We start from the raw sequence: 27,192 nt of genomic DNA, 5'->3' as shown, positions 1-27,192 counted from the left end.
CGTAACTCTGTGTCCATTGGATCCTGGGAATCTTGCCACATGGGATGGGTCCAGTCAATAGACTCATCAGTGAAAGACTGGATGGGACCAAGTGATGTACAATTCACATGGGGAGGTACCAGACAATAATAGCTGTTGATTTCATAAAGATATTCAGCTAGTTGTTTTCTCAAGGGTCCCATGGCCTCCTTGTCAATAATTGATCCCACATAAGTCCTCAACTCGTATTCAGTATTCTGGGTCCAGAGGAGTCCATCGGACCTTCTAGAGAAAGGCCTGTGAAAAATAAACATGGTTCTGATGTTGGGCTGAGTAACGATAGGCCTATTTTCTATTCCATGAGTGTCTAAGATGAGCTTCAGACTGTAGCGCCATGCTGAAATGGGCTTGAACCATTCTAGAAATCTGGACAGGAGAGTTCTGTTATTGTTGTTCATAACATATTGATACAGGGCCATGAGTGGGAATTCTATCCCTGTAGAATAGAGAGTAACCATGCACCAGAGGAGCCATAGTTCTTCCAGGATGAGTTCTCTGCCAGGGTGGAATCTTGAAACAGTGAGGAAAGGGTTGTCAGGGATAAAGACAGTCGAGGAGGGGAGTAATCCCCTTAGGGTGTTTCTTGCACTCAGGTAGTGAAACAGATGATCCCTTGCGAACTTAGCCATTTTTGTGATAGGCTGGTTTGGTGAGCATCCAGGAGGGAAACTGTCTGGAGTAGGAACCAGGAAATTGTGCATTGGAGAAGGAGTATGTGGAGAGGATGAAGATGATGCCATGAGGATCAAGGGGAGTGTAGAGGAAGATTGGATCAGGTGGAGGGTTTTTAGCCTGGATAGGAGGTCAGGAATCAAGTCGTGCTTCCCTTTGATATGTTGAACTGTGAATTTATACTTGGCGAACCAATCCTTAAGCCTCAGTAATTGTGGTTCAGGAAGAGACTTGTTTTTGAAGTCTAGAACCTTTGGGAAGGATGAGCTGTCCATGACCACAGTGAAATGGTGGCCAATCAAATGAAATTCGAATTTCTTTATTCCATTTTTGACAGCTAATATCTCTTTGTAGACTGAATGATAATGTTTCTGAGGCTCTGGGAACTCTCCACTAGCATGTCCGCATATATGCTTTTCTCCTTGAATCTCTTCGATGAGGACTGCACCCCAGTGGGTGTCACTAGCATCAGTCTAAAGGATGCGGTGTCCAATGCTGGGAATCTTTAGTGGTGGCAGGTTTAAAGCCACTTCTTTTAATTTTTTGACTGCACATGTCTGTTCTTCCCTCCATGGCGGGGCATCCTTTTTAAGCATCTTTGACAGCTAGCAGGTGTGGGCGGCCACATGCGGGATAAACTTCCTGATGTAATTGATAATACCAAGGAACTGTTGTATTTGTTTTACTGTCAAGTCCTTATCAGGAAACTTCAGTAATTCTTCTGCAATGTGAGGTCCCGGTTGGTATTTTCCATCCTTGAATTTCATTCCAAGGAAGTCGATGTTAGTTTGGGCCAGTGAGCTCTTCTTTTCTGATAGCATAATTCCATAGGAATCCACCAATTGTTGAAATGTGGAGAGGAGTGTCCTATGGGCCGTAACATCTTTGGAGAAAAGAAGGATATTGTCTATATAAATAAGAGCACTATGTAGTATGGGCTCGAATATCCTTGTCATGGCCTTTTGGAAAACTGATGGGGCCGTCTTAAGGCCGAATGGAAGGACTGTCCATTGGTATTGGGCCGTAGGAATGCAGAAAGCAGTCTTGGGCCTATCAGAGGGGTTAATACCCAATTGCCAAAAACTAGCTTTAAGATCAAACTTGGAGAAGTTATGGGCTTTGTGTAGTTGAGTGAACAAGGCTTCAGGCTTTGGTAATGGGAACTTGTCATCTTGGAGGAAATGATTCAGGGGCTTGTAATTTATGACAAGTCTTTTCTTCCCTCTTAGTCGTTCCGATCTTTTTTCAACATAAAAGGTCTGGCAGGCCCATTGGGAGGAAGTGGGTTCTATGAGGCCTTGTTGGAGAAGCTGTCTGCACTCTTATTGGGCTAGAGCCAAGTCTGTAGGATTCATTCCCGGGTGTAATGCCTTTGTCGGATTGATATCTTCATTGAGTTTGAATGGAAGACTGACAAAGAATTCCGGGTTTTTCCATAAGGGGGTGGTGATGGTGAAAATGTGCATGGGAATCAGCACAGGACCTTAGGAGGAGCTCTTTATGCTTTTGGAATTCAGCTGAGGCATCAGCCAGAGAATATAACCTTGGGACAGAAGTAAATGGCTGAAAATTCCTCTTATATTTCAATCCTGTGGGGAGAATCTTCAAATGCTTCACCTGTTGATACAAGTCAAAGCCTATCAGCAGATCTTTGTCAGGAAGATCCGACCCGATGACCCTAGTCCAGAGGATACAAGTGGAGAAGAACTGGATTCCAATTGGATGTTTAGTAATGAGGCTAGTTTTGAAAACATTTCCATTTGCAGCCTTAAAGTATTCTTCATGAGGGACCCAATATTCTGAGGTTAATATGGCTGGGTTCATCATGCTTTTGTGAGCCCCGGTATCCAGGAAGCCAATGACACTAATGGACCGTTCATACTTGCTGGGAAGAATATGAATCGGGACTAAAGGAATTGGAATAGTGTCTAGGCCATAAGTGGATTGGGAGGATTGGATATGTTGGGCCAGGTAAGACGGGTAATGGGCTTCAGTATCTGAACTGGATTCTTCTGAAGTGAATGAGTAATCTTCTTCTGATCCAGTGTCTACTCCAAGGGCAAAGACTGTATCTTCATCGGGCTCATCCTATTCAGAGAACAGGGATTCAACATCATCATGCTCCAGGGAGATGTGAGAAGCCTGCAGTATGTGTTGTAATAGCTTAATTGCCTTATTGGGATTTTTTGGGCAGTTCTTGGCATAATGACCTCGATTGCCACAGACATAGCACCTGTCAGACTTCTTTATACCCGTTCTTTTCTTTCGAAAGTATCTGACTGACTTTCTTCCTTTTTTTTTTTGAAAGGGGGTTTGAACCCAGAGGGATGCTTCTTGTAATGTGCTTTCTTCTTTGGCTTGCATTCACAATACTTTTCCTTGCATTTAATGGCAATGTGAGACTTCTGGCATACATTCTTTAAAGCTTTACTGTTGTCAATGATATCTTTGAACAATTTCTGTTGTTCGCACATTTTGTCCAGACAGGCTAGAGTCATTTGATGGATTTCCCCTATAGTGATAGCATTCATTGCTCTTTTGGTAGCAATAATACTTCTGTGGAGTTCTGATTGTAATGCTTCTGGTAAGAAGGCAATATAGGTATGCCTGAGGTTAACATCATTGTAACCATTAAGCAGATAATAACGTTGAGTCATGTGCTGGTAGTGTTTTTCAATGTCTGATCTTTTTAAAGAACAGCAGCGCATATAAAAAAACTCTTGTCTTACCTGCTTGCTGTATAAGGATGCATCTCCGAGAAACTCAGCAAAGAGAGTGTTTACTGCTTGTAAGGGAGTCAGGTGGCAAAATTGAGCTTTCTGATATTCTCCAATGGAGGAAAACCAATCTTGCAATGTGCCAACAGTTCGAGAGATGAATTATCTGAGTATAGTGTGGGAGTCAGCACCTTCTCGAAGCATTTGGACATCAAGCCAAGCTTTAAATTCTGTAAGGCGATCTCTCCACTTTGATGGGGGAACATCATTTAAGGTGAACCATGGGCCTGAACTGGGCTTGGTCTATTGTGGAGCGCCTGGTAGTCCAAAATCTAGAATTGGTTCATCATCAGGGATCTCAACATGGGGGTCTTGAGGAGGCCCTGTAGGGCCTGTAGTGCCACTGATAGAATCTGTGGTTAGTGAAGGACCTGTTTGGGAGGCTGTTGGCTGAGGATCAGCCATGAGCAGTGTCGTGATATCCATTCGTCCGTCCTCACTGTCATTAGACGAGTCATCAGAAGAATCTTCTTCTGGTTCTGGCTCAGAGGGTATGGACACCATATGCTGAGGAGGAGGATCAGGATACATTTTGTCCTTCCCTTTATCAATTTTCCTTTTTGGAGGATGGGATTCTTCTGAGGAAGATGGACTCTTTGGCTCATATCTGGCAGGTGTTGGAGTAGGTTTGAACAAAGGAGACGGGTGGTATGTTGGAGGTGGTTCATATGAATAGTTAAAAGATCCAAAAGGGGAGTAAGCAGGTTCAGGAGTAGGAAGAAAAGGATTAGGAGTTGTTTGAGCAGAGAAAGTGGTGAATGGGTTGTAAGAGACCGGAGCTTCTGTGGGCTTATGCAAGTCTGCCTCAACTTGGGCCAACTGTTTTTTCAGCCTTCTTATCTCCTGTTCCTTTTGGTTGAATTCTACACCAAATCTCCGTTGTTGGATCAAAGCCTTCAGATCTCTATCAAGCTGGGTAATTCTGCTTTGTAAGTCCTTGTACATGTTTTGGGCAAAAGCAGTGAAGGAGTCAATCTTTTGATCAACATGCTGAGTCCTGATGAGGACCTGGTCAATCTTGAAATCAATACGCTGTAGTGCCTTATTCTGGACCGCAGCATTCTTGGTTTGCCAGTTCAAAACTTCTTCAGCTTGAGTGATCGGGGTTGTCTGACCTTCACTATCAACCTTAGTTGAGTGAATGAAAGGTCTGGTGGAGATTTTGGTCTGCTAGTCGGTCTGTTGTGCTAATGGAGGAAAATTTGCTTCATAAGAGGTAGGTGAAAATATCATGCAGGGTTGCATCAAAGGAAGTGAAGTCGGAGGAGAAGAAACTGGTTTGAGAGGGGGTAGTTTCTTTCCTTCCTTTCTGATGATCTCAAGGGCAAGCTCATAGATGGGAAGAGGCTTCTTCTGCTTGGTTTCCTCATGGATACCAATCCATGGGCTACTATCTGGATAGTCTCTTCTGAGAACTTGTTGTGACTTGCAAGAGGCTCTTCTTGTTTGTTTGGTGAGCTTCCTCCAATTTTTGTCAGACAGAGGATGGTCATATTCATTTTTCCAGTAATTGTCATGACAGTCACAATCTTCGTCGCATGCTCCAGAACCTGGGAGATCCCAGGGGCAGTGACCAACTATTTTCTGAGGATAGATGTAATGATTATCTGGTGTTACTGCTCCAATGGGATAGTCGTCTTGCTCCTTTTCTAATGGCTGGACCATCATGGTCTGGAATACAGGCAAGGATCCTGTAGAATGCCGTGGTGGCTGGAAGGAAGTCTGTACTGTTCCATCAGGATTCCTTCTGAAAGAAGATTATGTGATCTGGATTGGTTGAGATGTTGAATGGAGCCTTTCGTAGTTGGTTAACCAATCCTTTGAGATGAGTTGTTCAAGCTCATTTCTAGGCAGTTGCCTAGGTATCTGAACAATTGTTGGAGTGGTTTCAGTGTCTGCTAGCACAAGCAGAGCATCATTTGATACAGATGGCTGAGATAGATCTACTGCATGATCTTGCAGCCTGTAGATAATCTGGTGGTGTAACGTAGCCATCATGGAATATGTGACTTGGGCTGCACCCGTGAGTTGGATTTGGACTTTTAAAGCAGTGCTGAAATGTGGATCTCTAAGGAAAAGATTGTAGTTAGAGAAAAACGTCAATACCATACTTCCTGCATGCAAAGTGGTAAGACATGTCCCTATCACTGCATGTTCATACTGTAAAAACCTCGTATTGAGGAGTGATACTCTTGCTGTTATTGGAAATCCTCGTCGTCCATGTAGACTGAGGATAAGTCGAACAGCTCCAAAGTGAAGATGAGAAAATCCTTTTTATCTTCTGTTCCTTTTGATTGAATTCTAAAAAATTTTCTGATTTCGTTGCCGAATATTTTATTTCACGTGGGAATAATATGAAAGACAAATTAAATAAAAAAGTAATTATATTTTAAAGAAAAGAACTTTTTTTTTTTGGTAAAAAAATTTTAATACATGGAAAAAACTTCTTTCGTGGGTCCCGCAATTGATCAACAATCAACGCGGGATTAAATGATGCAAGAGCCACGGCATTGTTTAAGGGGCTTTTAACGCATGGTTATGCGTAACTGGGTAAATTAACAATGCTCTCCTGCTTGTGGGTCTACGACAAAGTCGTGAATTTTATTTTATTTTCTGTGGTGCTCTATATTATAATTGGAAAACCTCTTGTCCCAAATCTTTAAATTATTTTTTTCCTTTTTTTATATGTAAAAAGGAATATATTATAAATTAATAAAAAAAAATCATGAAATGGATTTTCTTTTTTCTTTCTTCAGTTAATTTAAAATTTTCTATACGATGATGCATACGAAAAAAAAAAATCTAAGGCGGTAAAAATATGCAAATAGATAATGACTTAGTCAATCATTACACTCGAGCATGAAAGATTAAAATTTTGTTATTTTTTTTAACTATGTCTATACACAAAATGATTATTAAATGGAAAATTCCATTGCTTAATTTCGAAGTCAATTAATTTTATAATTTTCACCTGATGATCATGAACATAAACGAACGACGTCACGATCTAAGACCACCTAAACGACCAATGGTCTCGAAACCGCAGGATTCGAACCCACCGAGATGATTAAATACGCGTGAGAAATAGCATTACTGCATTAGCATGATCGAGAGACAACAAGCGCATCGCAAGCGGCACAATGTGTGCCGAGCAAAAGACACCACCTTATAATCCCCTCACCGTTTCATTCTCTTCAAAAATTCTCATTCTTAACTAAAAATCTTTTATTAATCAGTTGTTAGCTACAGCCCACTCTATTAAACATACACTCTTAGCTCTCTCCACGTCTTGTCTGTCCTCTTGTACATTCACTTCCCCAGCATCCCCCTTCCTCTCAGCGGATTGTTGTTTTGGCAAAAAATCGAAGAAACAGATGTAAATTAGGATTTGTGCGGGTATTTGTTTGGTGCCGGCGTTGTTAGTGATCGATTGTGGAAATGCCGCTGTCAAGGTATCAGATAAGAAATGAGTACGGTTTGGCCGATCCGGAGCTATATGGAGCCACCGATAAAGATGATCCGGAGGCTCTTTTGGAAGGCGTTGCCATGGCTGGCCTCGTTGGCGTCTTGCGCCAGCTCGGTGACCTTGCGGAGTCAGTCTTTCCCTCTCTCTTCATTTCCTTTCTATTTTATAGATTTGGCTTGGTTTGAGAATGAATTTTGGTTGTTTAGTGAAATGATAGTTCAATAGGGCTGCGCTTTGAGTTTTTTTAACTTTGTTTGGAGTGTTAGTTTGGATTGTATGTTTGTATTTTCTTTAAGTGTGGATTGCATGCTTCTTAAAATTTGTTTTCTATTTTGTTTTTAAATTTATTTGTTGCTAAAATAATGACAGATGATGAAGTGTGCGCTGCTTTAGGAATGTGTTTGGATTCTAATACTGCTGGTTTATGAGTTTCAATTTGGCCTTTCTTCCGCTCTCAATTTAGTAAATAAATTGGGTGTCAATTGTGCAATTCGGTTTAACTCCATTTCTGATCTCTCTCTCTCTCTCTCTCTCTCTCTCTCTCTCTCTCTCTCTCTCTCTCTCTTTGGAATTTGAATTTGTACATTTATGCTCAGATAGCTTCTTAATCTCCTTAACTCATTTATCAAAATTTAGAAAAGCTTTTAGATAATTGAAGTTTGAGTTGGTCAATTGTGTTATAGAGACGATTTTAAGTTAAAAAAATGGTGTTTGTGGTGGGTTGCGGCAGGTTGGTTTGCTTACTGAAATTTTGTGATGAAATTTTCATCTAGTTCTTCTTAATCGGAGGAGCATGGTATGAATATAGTTTTCAGATCAAAATTTTGTTGTTTCTGCAAATTGGATTTTACGTTTCAATTTGTAGTATGGAAATTTTATGTGTGTGTGTGTCACTTCTTCTATGCTTCTTGAAATGATAGTTGATATTTGTTGCTTCTTGTCTGAATCTTGTTGCATTTGAAACTCATTTCAAGTTTTGTATAATATCATGATGTTAGATGGATGCAAATTAGAAAAAAAAAAATTCAAGCATTAGTTTTGTGGATGATATAGTTCTGATAGATGAGACGCGAGAAGCAGTATATGGAATGTTAGAACTTTGGAGAAGTACTCTACAGCCAAAGGGTTGTAAGTTAAATAGAATGAAAATAGAATACATGCACGTTGCCAAGTTCAGTAAAGGCCGTATTGGTGACAGGAAAGGAGTTAGTTTAGATGAAGTGGTATTGCCTCAAAGTAATCACTTTAAATATATCGGCTCAATCCTTCAAGGAAATGGGGGATGTGAGGAGGATGTTAGTCATAGTATTAAAGTCAGATGGTTGAAGTGGAGACGTGCCACAGGATTTTTATGTGATTGCAAGATTTTCAATAAGTTGAAATGAAAATTTTACTATATGGTAGGGAGTGTTGGGCAATGAAGGAGTTGTATGTGTCTAAGATAAAAGTTGCGGAGATGAGAATGTTAAGGTGGATGAGTGGTCATGCTAAACTAGATAAAGTCCGTAATGAGATTATTTGAGAAAAGATAGGAGTGGTGTTAATTGAGGATAAGTTGAGAGAAGGGAGATTGAGGTGGTTTGGTCATGTGAAGCGTAGATATACGGAGGTTTCAATTAGACAAGTAAAGCACATTGGGTTAGAGGATAGAAAGAAACGAAATGGTAGACCTAAACTGACTTGGAAGAGAGTGTTACAACATGGCCTAGAAGCATTACACATTTCCGAGGATTTAACCTAAAATCGTTTAAAGTGGAGAAAGAGAATACATATAGCCAACCCCAATAAATTTTTGGGATAAAGGTTTAGTTGAGTTGAGTTGAGTTGAGTTAAGTTTTGGTTAGATTTTATCAATTATACAATAAACTAGGTTTGTCTAATATTGAGCCATCTATTAAAGAGTCTCATTCACACTACACTTGGCATTTTATGAAATTGATTTTTTTGTTCTCCTCCATGGCTTAACACATGTTCACAATGTCCTGGAAATTGATCCTCTGCTATTCATTATTAGGAATTTAGAATTGGATTTTAATTGCTTTTTCTTGTGGTTGTTACAGGTTTGCTGCTGAGGTATTTCACGATTTGCATGAAGAAGTAATGGCAACTGCTGCTAGAGGCCATGGCCTAGTGGCTCGTGTTCAGCAGCTTGAGGCTGAATTTCCTTTAGTTGAGAAGGCATTTCTCTCTCAAACTGATCATTCACCATTCTTTACTAATGCAGGTTAGAAAACTGTTGTCTGCATGTCTATTTTTGTATGAAGTGCTGGCTTTCTGTTGCTGGTTCATAGGGTTAATTGGAGTGAGTGAAGTTTACATAGAGGAAATTTACTAACATTTGTTTGAGCACAAGGGATTTGAACCCTTTTTGTTTTTGTGCTTGTGCTAACTTGAAATTATAAGCGTTGAAAAAAATTTGCCACAGTATACCAAGTTTGGGTGCTAGTGACCCTAAGAGGTCATTTATTTGTTTCAGAGAACTGAAGATGTTGGAACCGGTGTTTTCTCTTTGTTACTTTACATGTTATGTTAAGTTTTACCAGTTAGATAGGAAAGATATATTTTATTTTTTTGTATAAATTGTAATATCAAGTTATTTGTTTTATGATAGAAGTACAATTTAGATATAAATTGTAATATCAAGTTATTTGTTTTATGATAGAAGTACAATTTAGACAGTATAGGAGTGATTGGACAATGTCCATGTGATTATTTTCATAGTTGTTGGTCTGTTTGTTCAAGACAATAGCACATGCTACTTAGTTCATGTAGATAATCCGTTGCAGTCACATGCTACTTAGTTCATGTAGATAATCCGTTGCAGTTATCTGTTTTGCTCATGTGCATGCAAATGAAAGTTTTGTGTGTTTTCTAATGGAAGTCCTGTTTTATTGTTTAACTGTATCAACACATTATGAGATCATTTCATCTTTTTTTTTTTTAAACAAGTTTTATAGGTTTTATAATACATCTTTTTGTGTATGGATGATTTTGATTTCTGGAAATGTTAGGGTTCTTATGTCCAAATGAACATTTAAATTGACAAATTAAACATCATAGTTATTGAAATGCATAACATTTTTTTTTTGTAGGTGTTGACTGGCATCCTAATTTGCGCATGGAACAGAATCTGACCACTTGTGGAGACTTACCTCGTTTTGTAATGGATTCTTATGAAGAATGCCGGGGTCCGCCACAGTTATTCCTTCTGGACAAGTACAAGTGTTATATATATATTTTTTCTGATTTCAGAGTTGAGTTAGGAGGAATTCACTGTAGTCAAGGCTAATAAGTTATTCTTCTCTGGATTCTGATAGGTTTGATGTTGCTGGGGCTGGAGCATGTTTGAAGCGTTACACCGATCCATCATTCTTTAAAGTTGAAACAACATCCTCTGGAATAACGGCAGTAGATGTTCAGAGAGAGAAGAAAATTCGAAAGGTGAAGGTATGTAGTGAAAAGTCCAAATATAAACCATGGAAATATAGGCCTTCTCTAAGGTTTTTATTTGAGCAAATGGCTTCTTTCTACATATCTGTGAAATTGGTTAGCTTGATTCGGACGAAGAGAATCTACAGAGAGTGAATTTTGTGGAAGTGGTGATTGTAATCAGTTGCAGCCATGTTTATACTTTTAATGATAATCTTATATTGCATTAGATAGCTGTCTTTTAACTTGATTCTAGTGGAAAAACTTGAGCTTATGATAGAAATACTACATGGTCTTCCTCCTGATCATTTTTTTCCTTCCTTTGGGATGAAATTACAATCTGACTGACACTCAAGTATAACTTATGTTCATGCATTATATTCTACTTTTGTTTTAATTTTTGTTATTCTTTATGTCTATCAGTCTATCTCTTAAGGCTGTATCACAGAAACCCTAGAACAAAATAGTAGAAGAAAAGAAATAGAAGATAGAGAGAGAATTAGAGAAAGGCAGAGAAAGAGAAAGAAAATTAGAGAAGAATAGAGAAACAGAGTCTTCATTGTTATTGAATTCTGGAATGAGGAATCAGGTTCTTTTCCTTCATTTTATACTTGGTCTGTCACAGACACACACAATTGACTTTAGCAGATTCTATAACAACTTCCTTTCTTCCCTCCAAAACTAACAACTTACTAATTCTTTCCCTTCAAAACTCCCTCTCTGATTCACCAACTTGCTGCACACACACTTTACTTCAGTCAACCAGTCAACATTTCCCCTATACGTGACAATAACTCCCCATTTAGCACATTCTTGTCCCCAAGAATGTGAGAACTCGAGAAATTGGGCCTGCATAAAGCTTCTATCCTCCTAGGTTTCAGGTGATTCCTCCTCTTCAGCTGAGAGTATGGACTCTTAATTGGCAAAGAGTTAACTTTCTTCCTTTTTCTTCTCTAAATTTCCCATGCTTGGTCCTTCAAGATCACAATACCATTTTGATTTCTTAACTTTCTTCCTTTTCTTTTTTGATATATCCCATTCATCTTTCGTGAGAATTATAGGATTACAACATCTGAACTCACCATTTTGGCTCTCAAAAATATAATACTGTCACTTGCTTACAATACCCACACTTTTTGCAACTCCTTTATTTTTCTTTTTGTCAAGAACATCCCCAATTTGTCGCAGAAACCCTAGAACAGAACAGTAGAAGAATAGAAATAGAAGATAGAGAAAAAAGAATTAGAGAAAGGCAGAGAAAGAGAGAGAAAATTAGAGAAGAATAGAGGGCAATAATCTTGATTGTTAATGAATTCTGTGATGAGGAAATACAGGTTCTCTTCCTTCATTTTATACTCAGTCTACTCTTGGTAACTGTCACAGACACACATAACTGACTATAACAGATTCTATAACAGCTATATAACTACTTCCTTTCTTCCCTCCAAAACTAGCAACTTACTAACTGATTCTATAACTCCAAAACTTCCTCTCTGATTGACCAACTCATTGCACACTGACTCTACTTCAGTCAACCAGTCAACATTTCCCCTATACGTGACAGTCTGCCTTAACATTTAAAGAACTCCTAGGCTATTTAAAACTTCGATGCTACAGGTGAACTTTGCTTCGAGGATATATTTTAGTATTTGTGATTGTCAACATACTCCATTAAAAGTTATGTTTTAAATTTATGGAGTCCTTGAGAAAGGCTTTTATGTGCATTTTACCTGTAAACATATTATAGATAATCCAGTCTCTGTGTGGGTGTTGATAGAAAAAGTGAGAGCAGGAGGCTTGATACTTCTGAAATTTGAATTTCCATTTTCATAAACAGAATTAGGACTCAAGAGTGCTATGGGATTTCAATTTTTGGGATGGCTTGAAACTCATCCTTCAGCTATTCATGAAGAAAGGGAGAATATTTTTAAGGCTGTCTATTTTCAGCTAGCTATGCTATGCTGGTCAGAATTTAGGCATGAACTCATGCTTATTTCTAATGCTGTATGGTCAAACTTGTGTCCTAATAATGCTTGACATGTAATTTGGTCCTTAATCTCTGACAGAAGAAAGGATCGCGCTGGAGGAATGGAGAAACCCCAGAAGTGCGAACATCACATGCCAAGTGAGGCTCTTACCCCTATATTTGTGCATTAAATCATTTTTTTCTTAAGTTGTCAAGTACTGCAGTGGTCGATTGGTGACATAATCTACTGTCAAATAGTGCAGATTGCATCAATTATTTTTGGAGGAGCACGTCGAGAATGGTCACTCTGACCCTGCACGTCTTGTGAAATTGAAGAGAAGGCAACTAAATGGATTTCCATTTGATCTGAAACCTGGAAAAAGTTACATGGAGAAATTCCTGGGGACTCCTTCACCAGAACATAAAGTAGTTCATGAGGTTCCTGATAATCCACCACGATTGGAATTGATGTTGGATAATTCTAATGGATCTGGGCTTGAAATAGTTGAGATAAGTATTGTAGGTCATGTAAAAAAGTCATCACAAGGAAGGGAAAGCATGTGTTCATCTCCTATTGCACAGGAAGTTACAGGAAAACCTTACAGACATGAGTTGAATGAGGAGGCTATTAATAGAGAAATTGTGAACGTCCCTGACCCAATTGCCGGTGGTGAGGTAGATGAATCTCCTTATGTTGTTCATAAGATGGCTATTGAAAGTGAATTAACAGTTGATCAAGATGGCAAAACAGAGGCAAGTCTTGATGGATACCATTCTGATGACTTGATGAGTGAGGTGGATAACTACATGGATGCTTTTACTACCATGGAGTCAGAAATGGAAACAGATAATGAGTACAAATCGAAAAATGAGCAGGGTTTCTTCAAGGTTGGAAAACGTGGGACAGATTCTGATGCAAATGAGGAACATCTAGATGTACAAGCTAACTTTTCTGATTCTCAATTATTTAGAAACTTCTCTGTGTCTGATGATGGGAGAGGTTCATTTATGAAAGGGCAATCTGGTTTTTTATACTCTGATTCTGTTAGTAATTTTGCTGAGAATACACCATCTGACAGTGAAGGGGTAGTGAAAATGTTCCCTTTATCTGAAAGTTGTGCAGCAGTGATTGTGGATTCACAATTGGACCCTCCCTCTGTTCATGTGGAGACACAAGGGACTCCGTCCAGTGAGCTTGTAATGGTAATTGAAAAGTGCACTGAGGAAGACACAATCCCTAATTCAGGAGAAGCAACTGGTAGTTCGTATCTACCAGATTCAAAAACTTTGCTTCCACCTTCAGTTCCTGTTGCAAATTCAATTGTAATAGAAACTGAATCAAATGAAATATCCTCTGACTGTAAACTTGGTGTTAAGTCACCAAATACTGACCAATCTGGGACAGATTTGCCTGATTTTCCAATAGTTAAATCTGATGTTTCTTCACAGACGGTGCATGATAATTTACTTGCATTTTCTTCTGAAGGTTGTCTTATGAGAGAGTTTTATTATGAAGATCCCAATATATGTGTACATACTTCAGATATGCCACATCTGGAAAAGAACGACTCTGATGGCTCTGTGAAAGAAGTGCTTCAAACAGATTATGCAAATGGAATTTGTGATGCAAATTTGGTTGAAAGGAAAATTGACTCTCCACATTCAGTTATTTCACCATCAATGGAGCAGTTCCCTTGCTCAACTTCACCAGAAGTTGATGCGGATTTAGGTGTCACACGAGCTTCTGAAAGTTCAGATGTTGTAAACCCTGTCCACATGAATTCTGAAGTTGATGATGTCATTGCAGGAGTTAACTCAGAAAATTTACTGGGCATCATAGAATCTCCAGAGGTTGATAGTATTACTGAGCAACAATGCTCAGATATAACAGTTGATGTCTCACAGGTTGAACATGACTCAATTGAAGTAGGAGTAACATATTCTGAAAAGATGAGTCCTGAAGAAACTTCTGGAGCTGATGGTGGTGAGGAATTAGTTGGATGTGTGAGCAAGTTGGGTGTAGTGGGAGAAGATTCTGCCTCGTTCGAACATCCAGCCAATTATTCAGATAAACTAATTCTTAATGAGCATGTAAACTTAGAAGAAGTGGGTGCATTTCCTGTTAGTGTTACTGTTGCCACTGGTGCTAATGATGGTGTTAATGATGCTAGTTGCCTCTATTCAGAGTTGGTTTGTTCTTCATCCAGCAATCTTACAGATATTGAAGGTTCTCATATTGCAAATGGGGGTCCACATCAGAACTTGGACTTTGATGAGGGTGTTTTTGCAGAATATTATCCTGAATCAGAGGAACAAAAGGAAGTAAACAAAATGGATGTTGGTCCTACAGATATGGACTCAAATCCACATGAATCAGTCTCTGATAACCATTCCAATCTAGAAGTGCTTGAACATGTTCATGAGTCAGTTGTTGCTTATCAAACTCAACTCTGCTCATATGTTAGTGATGTCAGCATTGTAAAATCTTCAGCTCTAAGCAACCAGGATTTGGAATCAAAACAACATGCTGACTTGGGGCATGCTGTTGATATTAATGAAGATGCTGTGTGTTCACCTACCTGTTATATCTCAGAGGTGAGAACTATAGAACACTTGGAGGAGTTGCCAGGTGATCAAATTTCAGTGGAATCTGTGTGTGCAGTCATGGATGAAGCAAAGTTTGAGTTGTTGGATCTTCAGAGTACACCTCCTTGTCGTCTTGCAGAGACTGGAGTTGCTTCAGAGCAGTCACTGGAATTGCAATCTGATCAACTTGACGGGGGATGCTGGCAACCAGATGAAGCAAGTCCGAAGTCATCAGATCTGCAGCCTGAACAGATAAAGACTGCAAGCGACATAGGTAAAAAAAGATGCCTTGATGTTTCTTCCAAACAAGATGCTCCTCCAAGCCAAGAACTCCAAATGCAACCAGCAGGTGAAGAGCTTAATGAAACTATGTTGTCAAGTAATCCATTTGATTCTGTCTTTCCTAGCTTTGGTGTACTCCCTGAGAATTTGGGGGAGATGCCGCCTTGGCCACCCCTACCTCCTATGCAATGGAGGTTAGGCAAGGTTCAACCTGCTCCACTAGCTTTACTTAGAGGATGGATTGATAATGGTGAGGGCACATTGGCGCCAATACAGCCATTTACAGCTGATGAGAAATCTCCAATTGATATCCTATCATCCGGGAGAGAGATTATGCAGCCTTCAAACCCATTTTTGTCTTTTAATTGTGCTGATATTCAGAAGCCACAACAATCGTATGCAGAGTTAGTGGAAAATTCCTTGCAGCCAAGTCCACTCTCATTGGAGATGCCAGCTGTTACTAGCAATGCAAACAGTCAAGAGGGTTCTCATGCATTAGAGGGAGTACATTCCTGGAAACCATTCTTGACTTCACCAGAAATAACTAATGACAGGCCCGAGGATGGTTTGATTGCATCAGGAGGAACACAAATAGGGTCTTTTCAAGACCTATTATCACCGTTAGCAACTATAGAGCACATACCCTCTGAACATGATCCTGTGCCCTTACATGGCCTGGAAACCAAGCTCTTAAATCAAGTGATGTCTGAATCGATTTTAGAGGCAAAGGAACCTGAACACAGTTTGCAAAATTCAGAAGAAGAAGAAAGGGATTCTCTTGATGAATCTGTGTCACTACCAACTATGCTAGATGACCACCGTCAGCATGATCCAGTAACCTTGCATGGAGAAACAACATGGGCTCCAAGTACATTAGCTTTGCCACCAATCTATGAAGTTGGAAAACCAAATGGTAGCAAGCCTCCTCGTCCTCGGAATCCTCTCATTGATGCTGTTGCTGCACATGACAAAAGCAAGGTAATGGTGATTTGTTGAGTCTTATTTAAATGTCTTTGCTGATGTTATGTCTGCAACGTTCTTGTATTCTGATATTTGGAACCTTTTGCAGTTGAGAAAGGTAACTGAACGAGTTCGCCCTCAGATTGGACCAAAAATAGATGAAAGAGATTCACTGCTACAACAAATACGAACAAAGGTTAGACCACTTATTTATATGTCGCTATGATGCTACCAATATTTGGGCATCACATCCTTGTTGCATTTAGGACTGATTTTTCAACCTTTTCCCCTGCAGTCCTTTAACTTGAAACCTACAGCTGTGACAAGGCCTAGTATTCAGGGTATTCAGGGTCCAAAAACTAATTTGAAGGTTGCTGCCATATTGGAGAAAGCAAATGCAATTCGCCAGGTCTCTCTTTCTCTCTGTGTGTGTGTGTGTGTGTGTGTGTGTGTGTGTGTGTACTTATGTGTGCAGGTAATTACAACATATAATATTTAATTTTTTTTTTTGAAATAGGCATTTGCTGGAAGTGATGAAGAGAATGATTCAGACAGCTGGAGTGACTCTTGAGAAAAACTTCCTTGCATGCAGCATTTCACCATGGTGGTTAATGCCTTTAATGCTTTGTCTACACATGTACTCTTCTTTAAAGTGAATAGAAATCTCTGCTGTTTGGGTATTCTTTTTCCTCCCTACAGTCTACGCTATAAATTTATGTATAATCTCTGTTTTCTACTTGTCTTCCTTGTCACACGCAGTTGTTGAAGATGCAGTGGTCGGTTTGCTGCCCCTGCTTTACTCGGGATCCCATTCCAGGGCGAAATGCTTATTTACATGAATGGCTTACCGTGCAAGCGCTCATCCAATCTAAATGTATGTATCATTGTATTGATATCTCTGTAGGTGTAAATTGTGTTGGGGCGGCATAAATTTTGAGGTGTAGCGCACTTCTGATGAAATTTTGTAGTCTGTATGTAGTGATTTCGTGATATACACCTCTGCCCCATTTAGAATGTTGTTTCTGGTTTATGGATTGTATCAGATTTACATGATTCTTTAGAGTTACTGCAGTAACTTTTGTATTTAATTGAATCTTGAAAATTAGAATTTTACAGAATTGAATTGGTCAGTTCTCATGTTTGGTTCAATTTTTTTTTTAACTTGAAAAAATGTTCATTTTAAAAGAAATTGTAATGATATGGAATTCTTTTATTGTAAATAATTTATTTCGTAAAAAAGCCATTGCAAATTTAAATCTATCCGAGCATGTTTGTGTTTGTCGCGGTGAATTTTTCCCTTGTGTGCAATTGGAAGCGATCTTTCTTATTAGAAGCTTGATGGAGAAATATAGCGATATGAAGAAAGATCTACACATGGTTTTTATTGATTTGGAGAAGGCTTATGATAGTGTTCCAAGAGAGGTCTTATGGAATGTGTTAGAACAAAAGAGGGTATCTATTAGGTAGATACAAGTATTGAAAGATATGTATGAAGGAGTAACTACTATTGTGAGCACAGTGGGAGGGGACACAAGAGATTTTCCGATCTCAATTGGATTACACCAAGGATCAGCCATAAGCACTTAACTTTTTACATTAGTTTTAGATGAACTGACGAAACATATACAAGAGAGTATTCCTTGGTGCATGATGTTTGCGGATGATATTGTTCTGATAGATGAGACACGAAAAAGAGTCAATAGAAAGCTAGAACTTTGGAGAAGTACTCTAGAGTCAAAGGGTTTTAAGTTAAGTAGAACAAAGATAGAATACATGCATTGCAAGTTCAGTGAAGGCCAAACTGGTGATAGGGAAGGAGTTAGTTTGAATGGAGTGATACTGCCTCAAAGTAACCACTTTAAATATCTAGGCTTAGTCCTTCAAGTAGACGGGGGATGTGAGGAGGATGTTAGTTATAGGATTAAAGCTGGATGGTTGAAGTGGAGACATGCCACGGGGGTTTTATGTGATCGTAAGATTCCCAATAAATTGAAAGGAAAATTTTACTGTACAGCCATACGACCGGCTATATTATATGGTAGTGAGTGTTGGGCACTGAAAGAGTCGTATGCATCTAAGATAAGAGTTGCAGAGATGAGAATGTTAAGGTGGATGAGTGACCATACTAGATTAGATAAAGTCCGTAATGAGAGTATTAGAGAAAATGTAGGAGTTGTGCCAATTGAAGATAAGTTGAGAGAAGGGAGATTGAGGTGGTTTGGTTGTGTGAAGCATAGACATACAGAGGCTCCAATTAGAAAAGTAAAGCACATTAGGTTAGAGGATAGAAAGAAAAAAAATGGTAGACCTAAATTGACTTGGAGGAGAGTAGTACAACATGACCTAGAAGCATTATACATTTCTGAGGATTTAACCCAAAATCGTTCAGAGTGGAGAAAGTAAATCCATATGTTATGAAAAGTCAATCACTATGTTATGGAAAGTCAATCACTATATTATAGAAAGTCAATCACTATATTATTTTTCTGTATATTTTGTATTCCTATTTAGGATTTCTTATTTAGGATTTCTTCATAATTAGTAGAACACAATTATAGGAATCAATTGTATATATATACCCATGTACAGATTAATTGTAATCAATAAGAATCATCTCTTTCTACATGGTATTAGAGCAGGTCATCAATCTAGGGTGACTATTTGTTCTCACTACCCAGCTCAGGAGAGACCTTGGTCGCCGACCGGCCATTTCAACCCCGATCAACATTGCCGGCGTCGTCTCAACCCCCTCATTCCACCACCGTGTCTTTGTTGCACGATCCAAGATAACTATTAAAGGACTTACGAGGTTTGGCTCTCGGATCCTATTTCGTATTTGCTTGATTTGTGATTTTGGGTTATTTTGTCGCTATAAGCACTTTGGATTAGCGTTTGGTTAGTTTTCTTTGTCTCAACAAATGGCGGATAATAAGAATATTATTTCGATGTGATTAGGTGATGACTAAGATCACGAACACAAACTTAATGGTTCGAATTACCTGGAGTGGAGTAAGACTGTTAGGGTCTATTTGCGTAGCATTGATAAGGATGATCACCTTACTAAAGATCTATCCACTGATGATACACAACAAACTTGGCTAAGGGAGGATGCTCGATTGTTTTTGCAGCTTCGGAACTCGATTCATAGTGAGGTAATTAGTTTAATTAATCACTGTGAATTTGTTAAGGAATTGATGGATTACTTAGATTTTCTATATTCAGTAAAGGAATATCTCCGTATTTATGATGTTTGTAAGGCATTCTACCGTCTTTGAGAAAGAGGATAAGTCTCTCATGGCTTATTTTATGGATTTTAAGCGGATATATGAGGAACTTAATGTATTGTTGCCTTTATTCTGATGTGAAAGTTCAAAGAGGCCCAACGGAGCAATCGTCATTATGAGTTTTCTTGCGTGCCTTCCTTGAGTATGAGATCGCTAAATCTCGATTCTCTCCAAGATCGAGATTTCCTCTTTGCATGAAACGTTCACACGGGTCCTTCGTGCAGAGTACTCAATCTTCACAACTCATCAGAGTGCTCTTATTAGCCGTAATCCAAATGGACAACAGGGTAATAGAAGAGGAAGTAGAGGAGGAATTACAGCAATGTAGTAATCAGCGTAATGGAGAGGCTAGTTCTAATCAGACTCAAGAGGAGTCATTTGTTATTATTGCCATGAGCACTGCCATACAAAATATAATTGTCCGCAACTTGGAGAAAAATCAGCGATTACAGATGGCAAATATGGCAGCAGAGAATTCTACAGTATCTTCCTCTGAGAAAACTATTTTGGTATCTGCAGAGGATTTTGCACAATTTTCCCAGTATCAGGCATCTCTAAAGCCTACCAGTTCCCCTGTCACTGCGATCGCTGAGTCAGGTAAATCTACTACATGCCTTGTGTCTTCTTCATCCAAATGGGTTATTGATTCGCAGTGCGATGGATCACATGACAGGTAATTCTAGTCTTCTATCTGCTTTTCAGTCTAATCTCACTTCCTCTACTGTTACTTTAGCTGATGGTTCTACTTCTTGTGTCATGGGTTCTGGAACTGCGAATCCGACTTCGTCAATTTCTTTGTCTTCTGTTTTGTGTCTACTAAAATTCTCTTTTAATCTACTTTCTGTTAGTAAACTCACTCGTACCTTAAATTGTTCTGTTTCCTTTTTTCCTGACCAGTGTTTGTTTCAGGATCTTACGAAGAAGCAGATTATTGGTAGAGGAGGCGAGTCAGGTGGTCTCTACATTCTGGAAAATCATGTACCGCGGTTGCTTGTTTGCTCCAGTACCTTAACACCTCTTGAAGCTCATTGTAGATTGGGTCATCCTTCTTTTTCTACCATGAAGAAGCTGTGTCCTCAATTTCAGTTTTTATCAGTACTAGAATGTGAGTCGTGTCAGTTTGCAAAACATCATCGTTTGCCTTCTGTGTCTAGAGTCAATAAACGGGCTTCATCTCCTTTTGAGGTAGTTCATTCTGATGTTTGGGGTCCTTGTTCTGTTACATCTAAAACTGAATTTCGTTATTTTGTTACTTTTGTTGATGATTACTCTCGTGTTACCTGGTTATATTTAATGAAAAATCGTTTTGAGTTGTTTTCTATTTTTTGTGCCTTTTGTAATGAAATCAAAACTCAATTTAATATTTCTGTGCGCATATTAAGAAGTGACAATGCCAAAGAATACTTTTCAAAGACAATTTCACCTTATATGACACAAAATGGCATTCTTCATCGATCTTCTGTGTGGATACCCCATCCCAAAATGGCGTGGCCGAAAGAAAAAATCGTCATCTTCTTGAGGTAACTCGTGCTCTTCTTTTTTAGATGAAAGTACCTAAACACTTTTGGGCGGATGCAGTTTCCACTGCATGTTTTTTGATCAATTGTATGCCGTCTTACATCGCCCTTAATGGGGATATTCCTTATACTACTTTGTTTCCTACAAAATCTTTGTTCCCTATTGAACCCCGTATTTTTGGTTGTACTGTTTTGTGCGTGATGTTCGTCCACAGTTACTAAATTGGATCCAAAATCTCTCAAATGTGTCTTCCTTGGTTACTCCGGCTCCAAAAAGGGTACCGTTGTTTCTCTCCTACTCTTAATCGTTATCTTGTTTCGCAGATGTCACATTTTTGAGTCCACTCCATTTTTTCCTCCATCATCCGTGTATGAGAGTCGGGGGAGGAGGATGATCTCTTAATATATCTTGTCCAACCAATGTCTAGTACTCTCCCACACTGTTCCTACATTTCTAGACCTACTCGACCTCCCGTTGTTCATGTTTATTCCAGGAGATTGGCGATTCCCGACTCAGATCCTCCACCACTACTTCGTTGGGAGATCCTGCACCTCATCGATCATGATTACGATCTAGACTTACCTATTGCTCTTCGTAAAGGTAAACGTTCATGTACTTACCCTATCTCTTCTTTTGTTTCTTATAATCAATTGTCTTCTTGTTCTCGGTGTTTTGTTACTTCTTTAGACTCACATTATCCCTAATATCATTAATGAGGCAATTGTCTCATCTGGGCCGGTGTGATGCTATGAAAGAGGAAATGGAGGCTTTAGATGATAATGGTAAAAGGGAAATATTGCCTTTACCCAATTGTAAGAAAGCTATTGGTTGTAAATGGGTATATCTGATAAAGGTAAATCTGATGGTTACGTGGCTAGGTTAAAAGCACGCCTTGTAGCAAAGGATATGCTCGGACATATGGGGTTGATTACTCGATACTTTTTCTCCTGTAGCTAAACTTACTTCTATTCGCTTGTTTATCTCTTTAGCACTACATATGATTGGCCCTGCATCAATTGGATATCAAGAATGCTTTCCTTCATGGTGATCTTCGGGAGGAGGTGTATATGGAGCAACCACAGGTTTGTTGCTCGGGGAGTTGGGTAAAGTTTGTAGGCTTCAAAGTCTCTTTATGGCTTGAAACAAAGTCCTAGGGCATGGTTTGGGAGATTCGGTGAAGCGATGCAGAGTTTGGTATGCAAAAGAGTAAGTGTGATCACTCGATTTTATAGGCAATCGAGGCTGGTCTAATTCTCTTGGTAGTCTATGTGGATGACATTGTCATCACCGGGAGTGACTCTGCAGTATTTCATCTCTTAAAACCTTCCTCCAAACTCGGTTTGGACCAAAGACTTGGGATTGTTAAAGTATTTCTTGGGTATCGAAGTTATGAGAAGTAAGAAGGGTATTTTTGTCTCAAAAAAATATGTCCTCGATCTATTGACAGAGACAGGAAAATTAGGTGCTAAGCCTTGTAGCGCACCAATGACTCCAACTTTACAAGCTGTTAGCGAGGATAGTGAGTTGTTTGAAGATCCAGAGAGATACAGAGATTGGTAGGAAAATTGAACTACCTTACGGTCACTCGTCCCGACATTGCTTATGCCGTTAGTGTGGTAAGTCGGTTTATGTCTTCCCCAAGCTGTTGCTCATTGGGAAGCCTTGGAACAAATCTTGTGTTATCCAAGGGCGCTCCAGAAGAGGTTTGCTATATGGTAATCATGGGCATTTGAATGTTGAATGTTTTTCGATGCCGACTGGTTGAATCTAAGGTTGACAGAGGTCAACCATCGGATATTGCGTTTTTATTGGAGGAAATTTGGTGTCTTAGAGAAGCAAGAAGCGAGTGTAGTTTCTCGATCTAGTCTTTGAATCCGAATACAGAGCCATGGCACAATCGGTATGTGAGGTAATGTGGATACTTCAATTACTAGATGAGACAGTTTTAAGACCTCCTCGCTCGTGAAATTGTGGTGTGATAATCAAGCTGCTCTTTATATTGCTTCTAATCCGGTGTTTCATGAGCGAACCAAACATATTGAGATTGATTGTCACTTTATTCGTGAAAAGATTCAACGACAGATCATCTCAACAGGACACATCAAAACTGGAGAGCAGTTAGGAGATATTTTCACAAAAGCTCTGAATGGAGCTAGGATTGACTACATTTGTAACAAGTTGGGCATGATTAACATCTATGCTCCAACTTGAGGGGGAGTGTTATGGAAAGTCAATCACTATGTTATAGAAAGTCAATCACTATATTATTTTTCTGTATATTTTGTATTCTTATTTAGGATTTCTTATTTAGGATTTCTTCCTAATTAGTAGAACACAATTATAGGAATCAATTGTATATATATACCCATGTACAGATTAATTGTAATCAATAAGAATCATCTCTTTCTACATAGCCGACCCCAAATTTTTGGGATAAAGGCTTAGTTGAGTTGAGTTGAGTTTTATTAATTAACGCCCCAAATCTCTAATAATTTATAATTTTATTATAATTTATAAATTATAATTTTATTTGATCGTTATTAAATAAGTAAAAATGTTTAGTTAAAATTTAATTTTTAAAACTTTTGTATTTATAAATTAAAATTCGATTGGTAGTTGTTATTTAATGAAAAGTAGATATAAGTTAATTTAATAATTTCTTATCATACAATTTTACACTTAAATATATGTTTAACGTAAGTGAATTTCTAAATTTTAATTTTTTTAAAAAAAAAAGAAATATATGTTTATAGTTGACATTAATATAAAAAATATAAATATATAATTAATAATTAATATTCTTTTTGTCTACTTTTATTTATCATTTTTTAGAAATTATTTTATTTATAAATATTTGTCGTTTTGAAAATATTAAAAAATATCATTTTTTTTAATTTTATCTTTATATTTACTTGTACAATTTCTTAAAATTCATCATAGTAATTCTCTCTTAATTAATTTAGATAAAAAATAATTTAATTAAATTAAAAAATATTTTACTATAATTTTAATGATTTAATTACTTCTTTAATCATCATGAAAAATGATGGTAGAGAATAATTAAAAAATAATAATTTTACTTAAAAGTTTCTTTATAGCTTATATTTTTCTAATTATAAAGTAGACTGCTTGGAAGAATGAACCATTTATGTTTCTGTTGAATTATTCTATGCTGTAACAAATTGAGGCCTAGATATTATCGAGCCTTGAAAGGCCGCAAAACAAATGAAAAAATTGCAACTACTTTTATGTTACACTATTACAAACATATATAATTCAACATTGTTTCCTCTATCCTAAATGCTGGTTGTGGAGTTAGTGGGGTTTTTTTTTTTTTTTTTCAACATAGGAAAGAGTCAAGAAATGAGTCATCCTTTGGTTCTTCCTTGGCTCCCGAGTATGCACCCTCTGTGATGTATTGTGTTTGATTCATGTATGAGCCCGTTGGCTTTCCAAATCCTGAGAAGCCAATGCCCCCTGTACCCTGCAACATTTCCAGGGTGAATGGTGCTTGACCTGCTGATGTTGGTAATCTTGTGCTGTTTAGCGAGCTTGGATAATTTGCGTTTGTTGTGACAGAGGGCCTTATAGGGATAGGCATATTGCTGCTGTTAGCATTGGATGGAGGTCTATTGGATGCATAGCCGCTGCTACGTGCAGCTGGAACATCGTGGTTGTGCTTCCCTTCGTAAGTGGTGATCACCGCCCTTGTATCATGCGATGCTCGTTCCACATGTTTCCGCACAGGACAACCAATAGACGTGCACTTGTAGTAGCTCCTGCAGATTGAAAAACCATTTGCTAACGTATAAGAAACCAAGTGGATAACGATTCATAAACAGGGGACGGAGCAAATTCATCTATAGTTTACCTTGGATTGGGATTTCCCTTGACTACTTTTTGTCCATATTTCCTCCATCTATACCCATCATCGAGTATGTCAATATCACTTGTTGTCTGAACCACAATTCTGGGTTCTCTAACGGTCCTGCTCCCAGCAGCCAAAATACCTTCATTTTCATTCTTTCCTTTGCTGCAAAAGCACGAAAAAGTATTATTAAACCTATTATCCAATTACAGGATCACAAGTAAAAATAATCACAATATAAATATTTTCTCAGCTTACAATCGCTTGGCTTCGGGTTCATTTTCATCATCATCTCCTCCTGAATTGCTAATGGGCGAACTTTGGTCAAATTCATCGTCTCCAATCGAAATTGAAGAATCCTCCTGTACGGTGACAGATTCCAATGGAGAAACCGATTGATCCGAGATTTCTGAGCTGACTCCGGCAGAAGGTGGCATCGATTGAGAGGTTGATCTTGTAGACTGAGGTTTGGGATGGTTGTGACTTCCCTTATAGACTATTTCAGTAATTTGTCCATCCAAAGATCTCTCTACCTTTTTCTTGGTTGGGCAATTCGGATAGGTGCACTTGTAATAACTACGTGGGTTCTCACTTCCTTTAACCTGTTTCTGTCCATACTTCCTCCAGTTGTATCCATCATCTGACCTTCTTTGCTCCCTCATATATGGAGGTGGTTGATTATTGTAGTGATTATAACTGGGTTGAGAAGCAGCATTACATTGTATGCTTGATTGGAATGCAGCCATTTCTGAGGAGTAACTCTGCATTGACCTAAATTCTGATTTTACTACTCCCTTCTCTGATGAGAAACCTGTTTGCTTTGTGGGTTTGTTAAAATTCCATGTTTCTTGTTGCCTTTTGATTGATTGCTCCTGTCAAGTAATAAAGCAATGGCATGAATAATAGACATCAGATATTGCTGTTTTCTCAAGTTTCCACTGAATATTAATTATATACGAGTTGAATGCTGGATTTTTTTTATTTATTTTTTTAGGAAGTTCGTCTGCTTTTCTATTCTTGTCTTTTTCTACTTCTATAATTTTTTTTGGATGCTAAAGATTAAAATATTTATGAAAACTTATTTGCCAGGCCAACCAGACAAATATGAATGAAACAGAGATTTGTCCCCAATGATAAGCGGACAAGTGTACTTCTAATTCAGTTGACATGCAATGGTTTATATTCTACAAATGCTTCATTACTTCTAATTAGATTACAACAAAAGATTTTTTAAAGATTTTTGGTAAGAAAATTGTTTAAAATGGCCTTAGAATTTCATATAAAAACGGAGAGATGCTGTTGAGTCATACCACTGAGACGAGGCTCGAAGAAGATTGAAAGATGGATGACGATGTAGGAGGTGTTGTTTGGGTTTGAAAAGAGAAATCAGAGAAACTTTTGCCATCCCCTCTAACACCTCGCTGATTGTCACTGGAATTATTCCTCCAGTTGAAGGTTTGACCAGCAAAAGCCCCGGTGGTTGGAGATAGAAGAACCTGAACAAACACGGCATAGCAAGATATTAGTAAATAGAAGCAGGGGCCACCTGTTTGCATCCACCCAGAAACGAAAACGTGATGCAACTTACATTAGAGGTGGAAAAAAGTACAGGTGAGTCCAAGAGCTCATTAGGGCTTAAACCAGGAGGAATGGCCAAATAGGAAGAAGGGGAAACAGGAGGAGGAGAAAGAGGCAAAGAAGGAGGTGGAAACGACTTGAATTGTGGGATTTCAATATCAATTCTATCAGTTCCATGGTCATAAAGTCCCCAGCTGATACTGTCCATGTCTTTGGTATGAGTAGGAAGAAGATTGGTGAAAGAGGAAGAAGTAAAAGAAGAAGTCATGAGCAGTTGGGTCGAGAAAGAGAAGCTGGGTTGAGAATTTATAGGAGCATTTAAGCTAGAAGAAGAAGAAGCGTTGAAGAGAATAGGGAGACTGGGGTATTAGAGAACGTTAAGAGGCGTATAGAGAGGGTAAGGGGTAGATGGGCAATGGGTTCATGAGACTTGGTGAGGTTTTGCATAAGGTCCCTCTCCGTGCTTCTTCTGAGAAGCCAAAAGCAAGTTTGACCGTGGAAAAATATTCGGGTCAAAGCTTGTGGGTTTGACCGGACTTGCCCCGTGGTGGAAATTGGCGGCTTAATAACCAGAACTCAGCTTCTGCAATCTCCTAGACTGGAGGCTCCAAGGTTAGCCACCTGTACTCAGACCGTGAGTCGTTTATTTTTTTCCCGTGAGTAAATCGATCTTAACAATTATCCATGCGGTTGGAGGGATAAATATTTTTTTAAAAATAATTTTAATTAATATTCAAATTTAAAATTTTATAATTTTAAAAATATTT

General features: G+C 38.5%; 2 protein-coding genes across 6 annotated transcripts; one reads left to right on the top strand and one right to left on the bottom strand.

The window, feature by feature from the left end:
* Positions 1–6,574: 6,574 nt before the first annotated feature.
* On the top strand, positions 6,575–17,314 carry LOC110663399 (protein SCAR2). Of its 5 annotated transcripts, none has more exons than XR_002496533.2 (10): positions 6,575–7,081; positions 9,015–9,178; positions 10,047–10,170; positions 10,272–10,401; positions 12,450–12,508; positions 12,613–16,195; positions 16,287–16,373; positions 16,473–16,586; positions 16,695–16,814; positions 16,937–17,314. XR_002496533.2 is itself a non-coding variant. In XM_021822682.2 (10 exons), the coding sequence occupies exons 1-9, from the start codon at positions 6,927–6,929 to the stop codon at positions 16,746–16,748; spliced, it is 4,470 nt and encodes a 1,489-aa protein (XP_021678374.2). In that variant the 5' UTR covers positions 6,575–6,926; the 3' UTR covers positions 16,749–16,781; positions 16,937–17,314. The 5 variants fall into 5 exon arrangements, 2 of the variants coding, with proteins under 2 accessions (XP_021678374.2, XP_021678373.2); XR_002496534.2 differs by having other exon boundaries at positions 16,695–16,829; XR_002496532.2 differs by having other exon boundaries at positions 16,695–16,854.
* A 6,794-nt stretch (positions 17,315–24,108) lies between these two features.
* Positions 24,109–26,804, bottom strand: LOC110652696 (probable WRKY transcription factor 33). Its single transcript, XM_021808310.2, has 5 exons — positions 26,436–26,804; positions 26,158–26,343; positions 25,106–25,719; positions 24,851–25,012; positions 24,109–24,758 (listed from the first exon to the last, which is right to left on the bottom strand). Exons 1-5 carry the CDS (start codon positions 26,691–26,693, stop codon positions 24,320–24,322), a joined length of 1,659 nt encoding a protein of 552 aa, XP_021664002.2. The 5' UTR covers positions 26,694–26,804; the 3' UTR covers positions 24,109–24,319.
* Positions 26,805–27,192: the final 388 nt, after the last annotated feature.

Source organism: Hevea brasiliensis, chromosome 5 (genome assembly GCF_030052815.1).
Source record: "Hevea brasiliensis isolate MT/VB/25A 57/8 chromosome 5, ASM3005281v1, whole genome shotgun sequence".
NCBI classification, from domain to species: Eukaryota; Viridiplantae; Streptophyta; class Magnoliopsida; order Malpighiales; family Euphorbiaceae; genus Hevea; species Hevea brasiliensis.
This window is presented reverse-complemented; position numbering and strand designations above follow the sequence as displayed.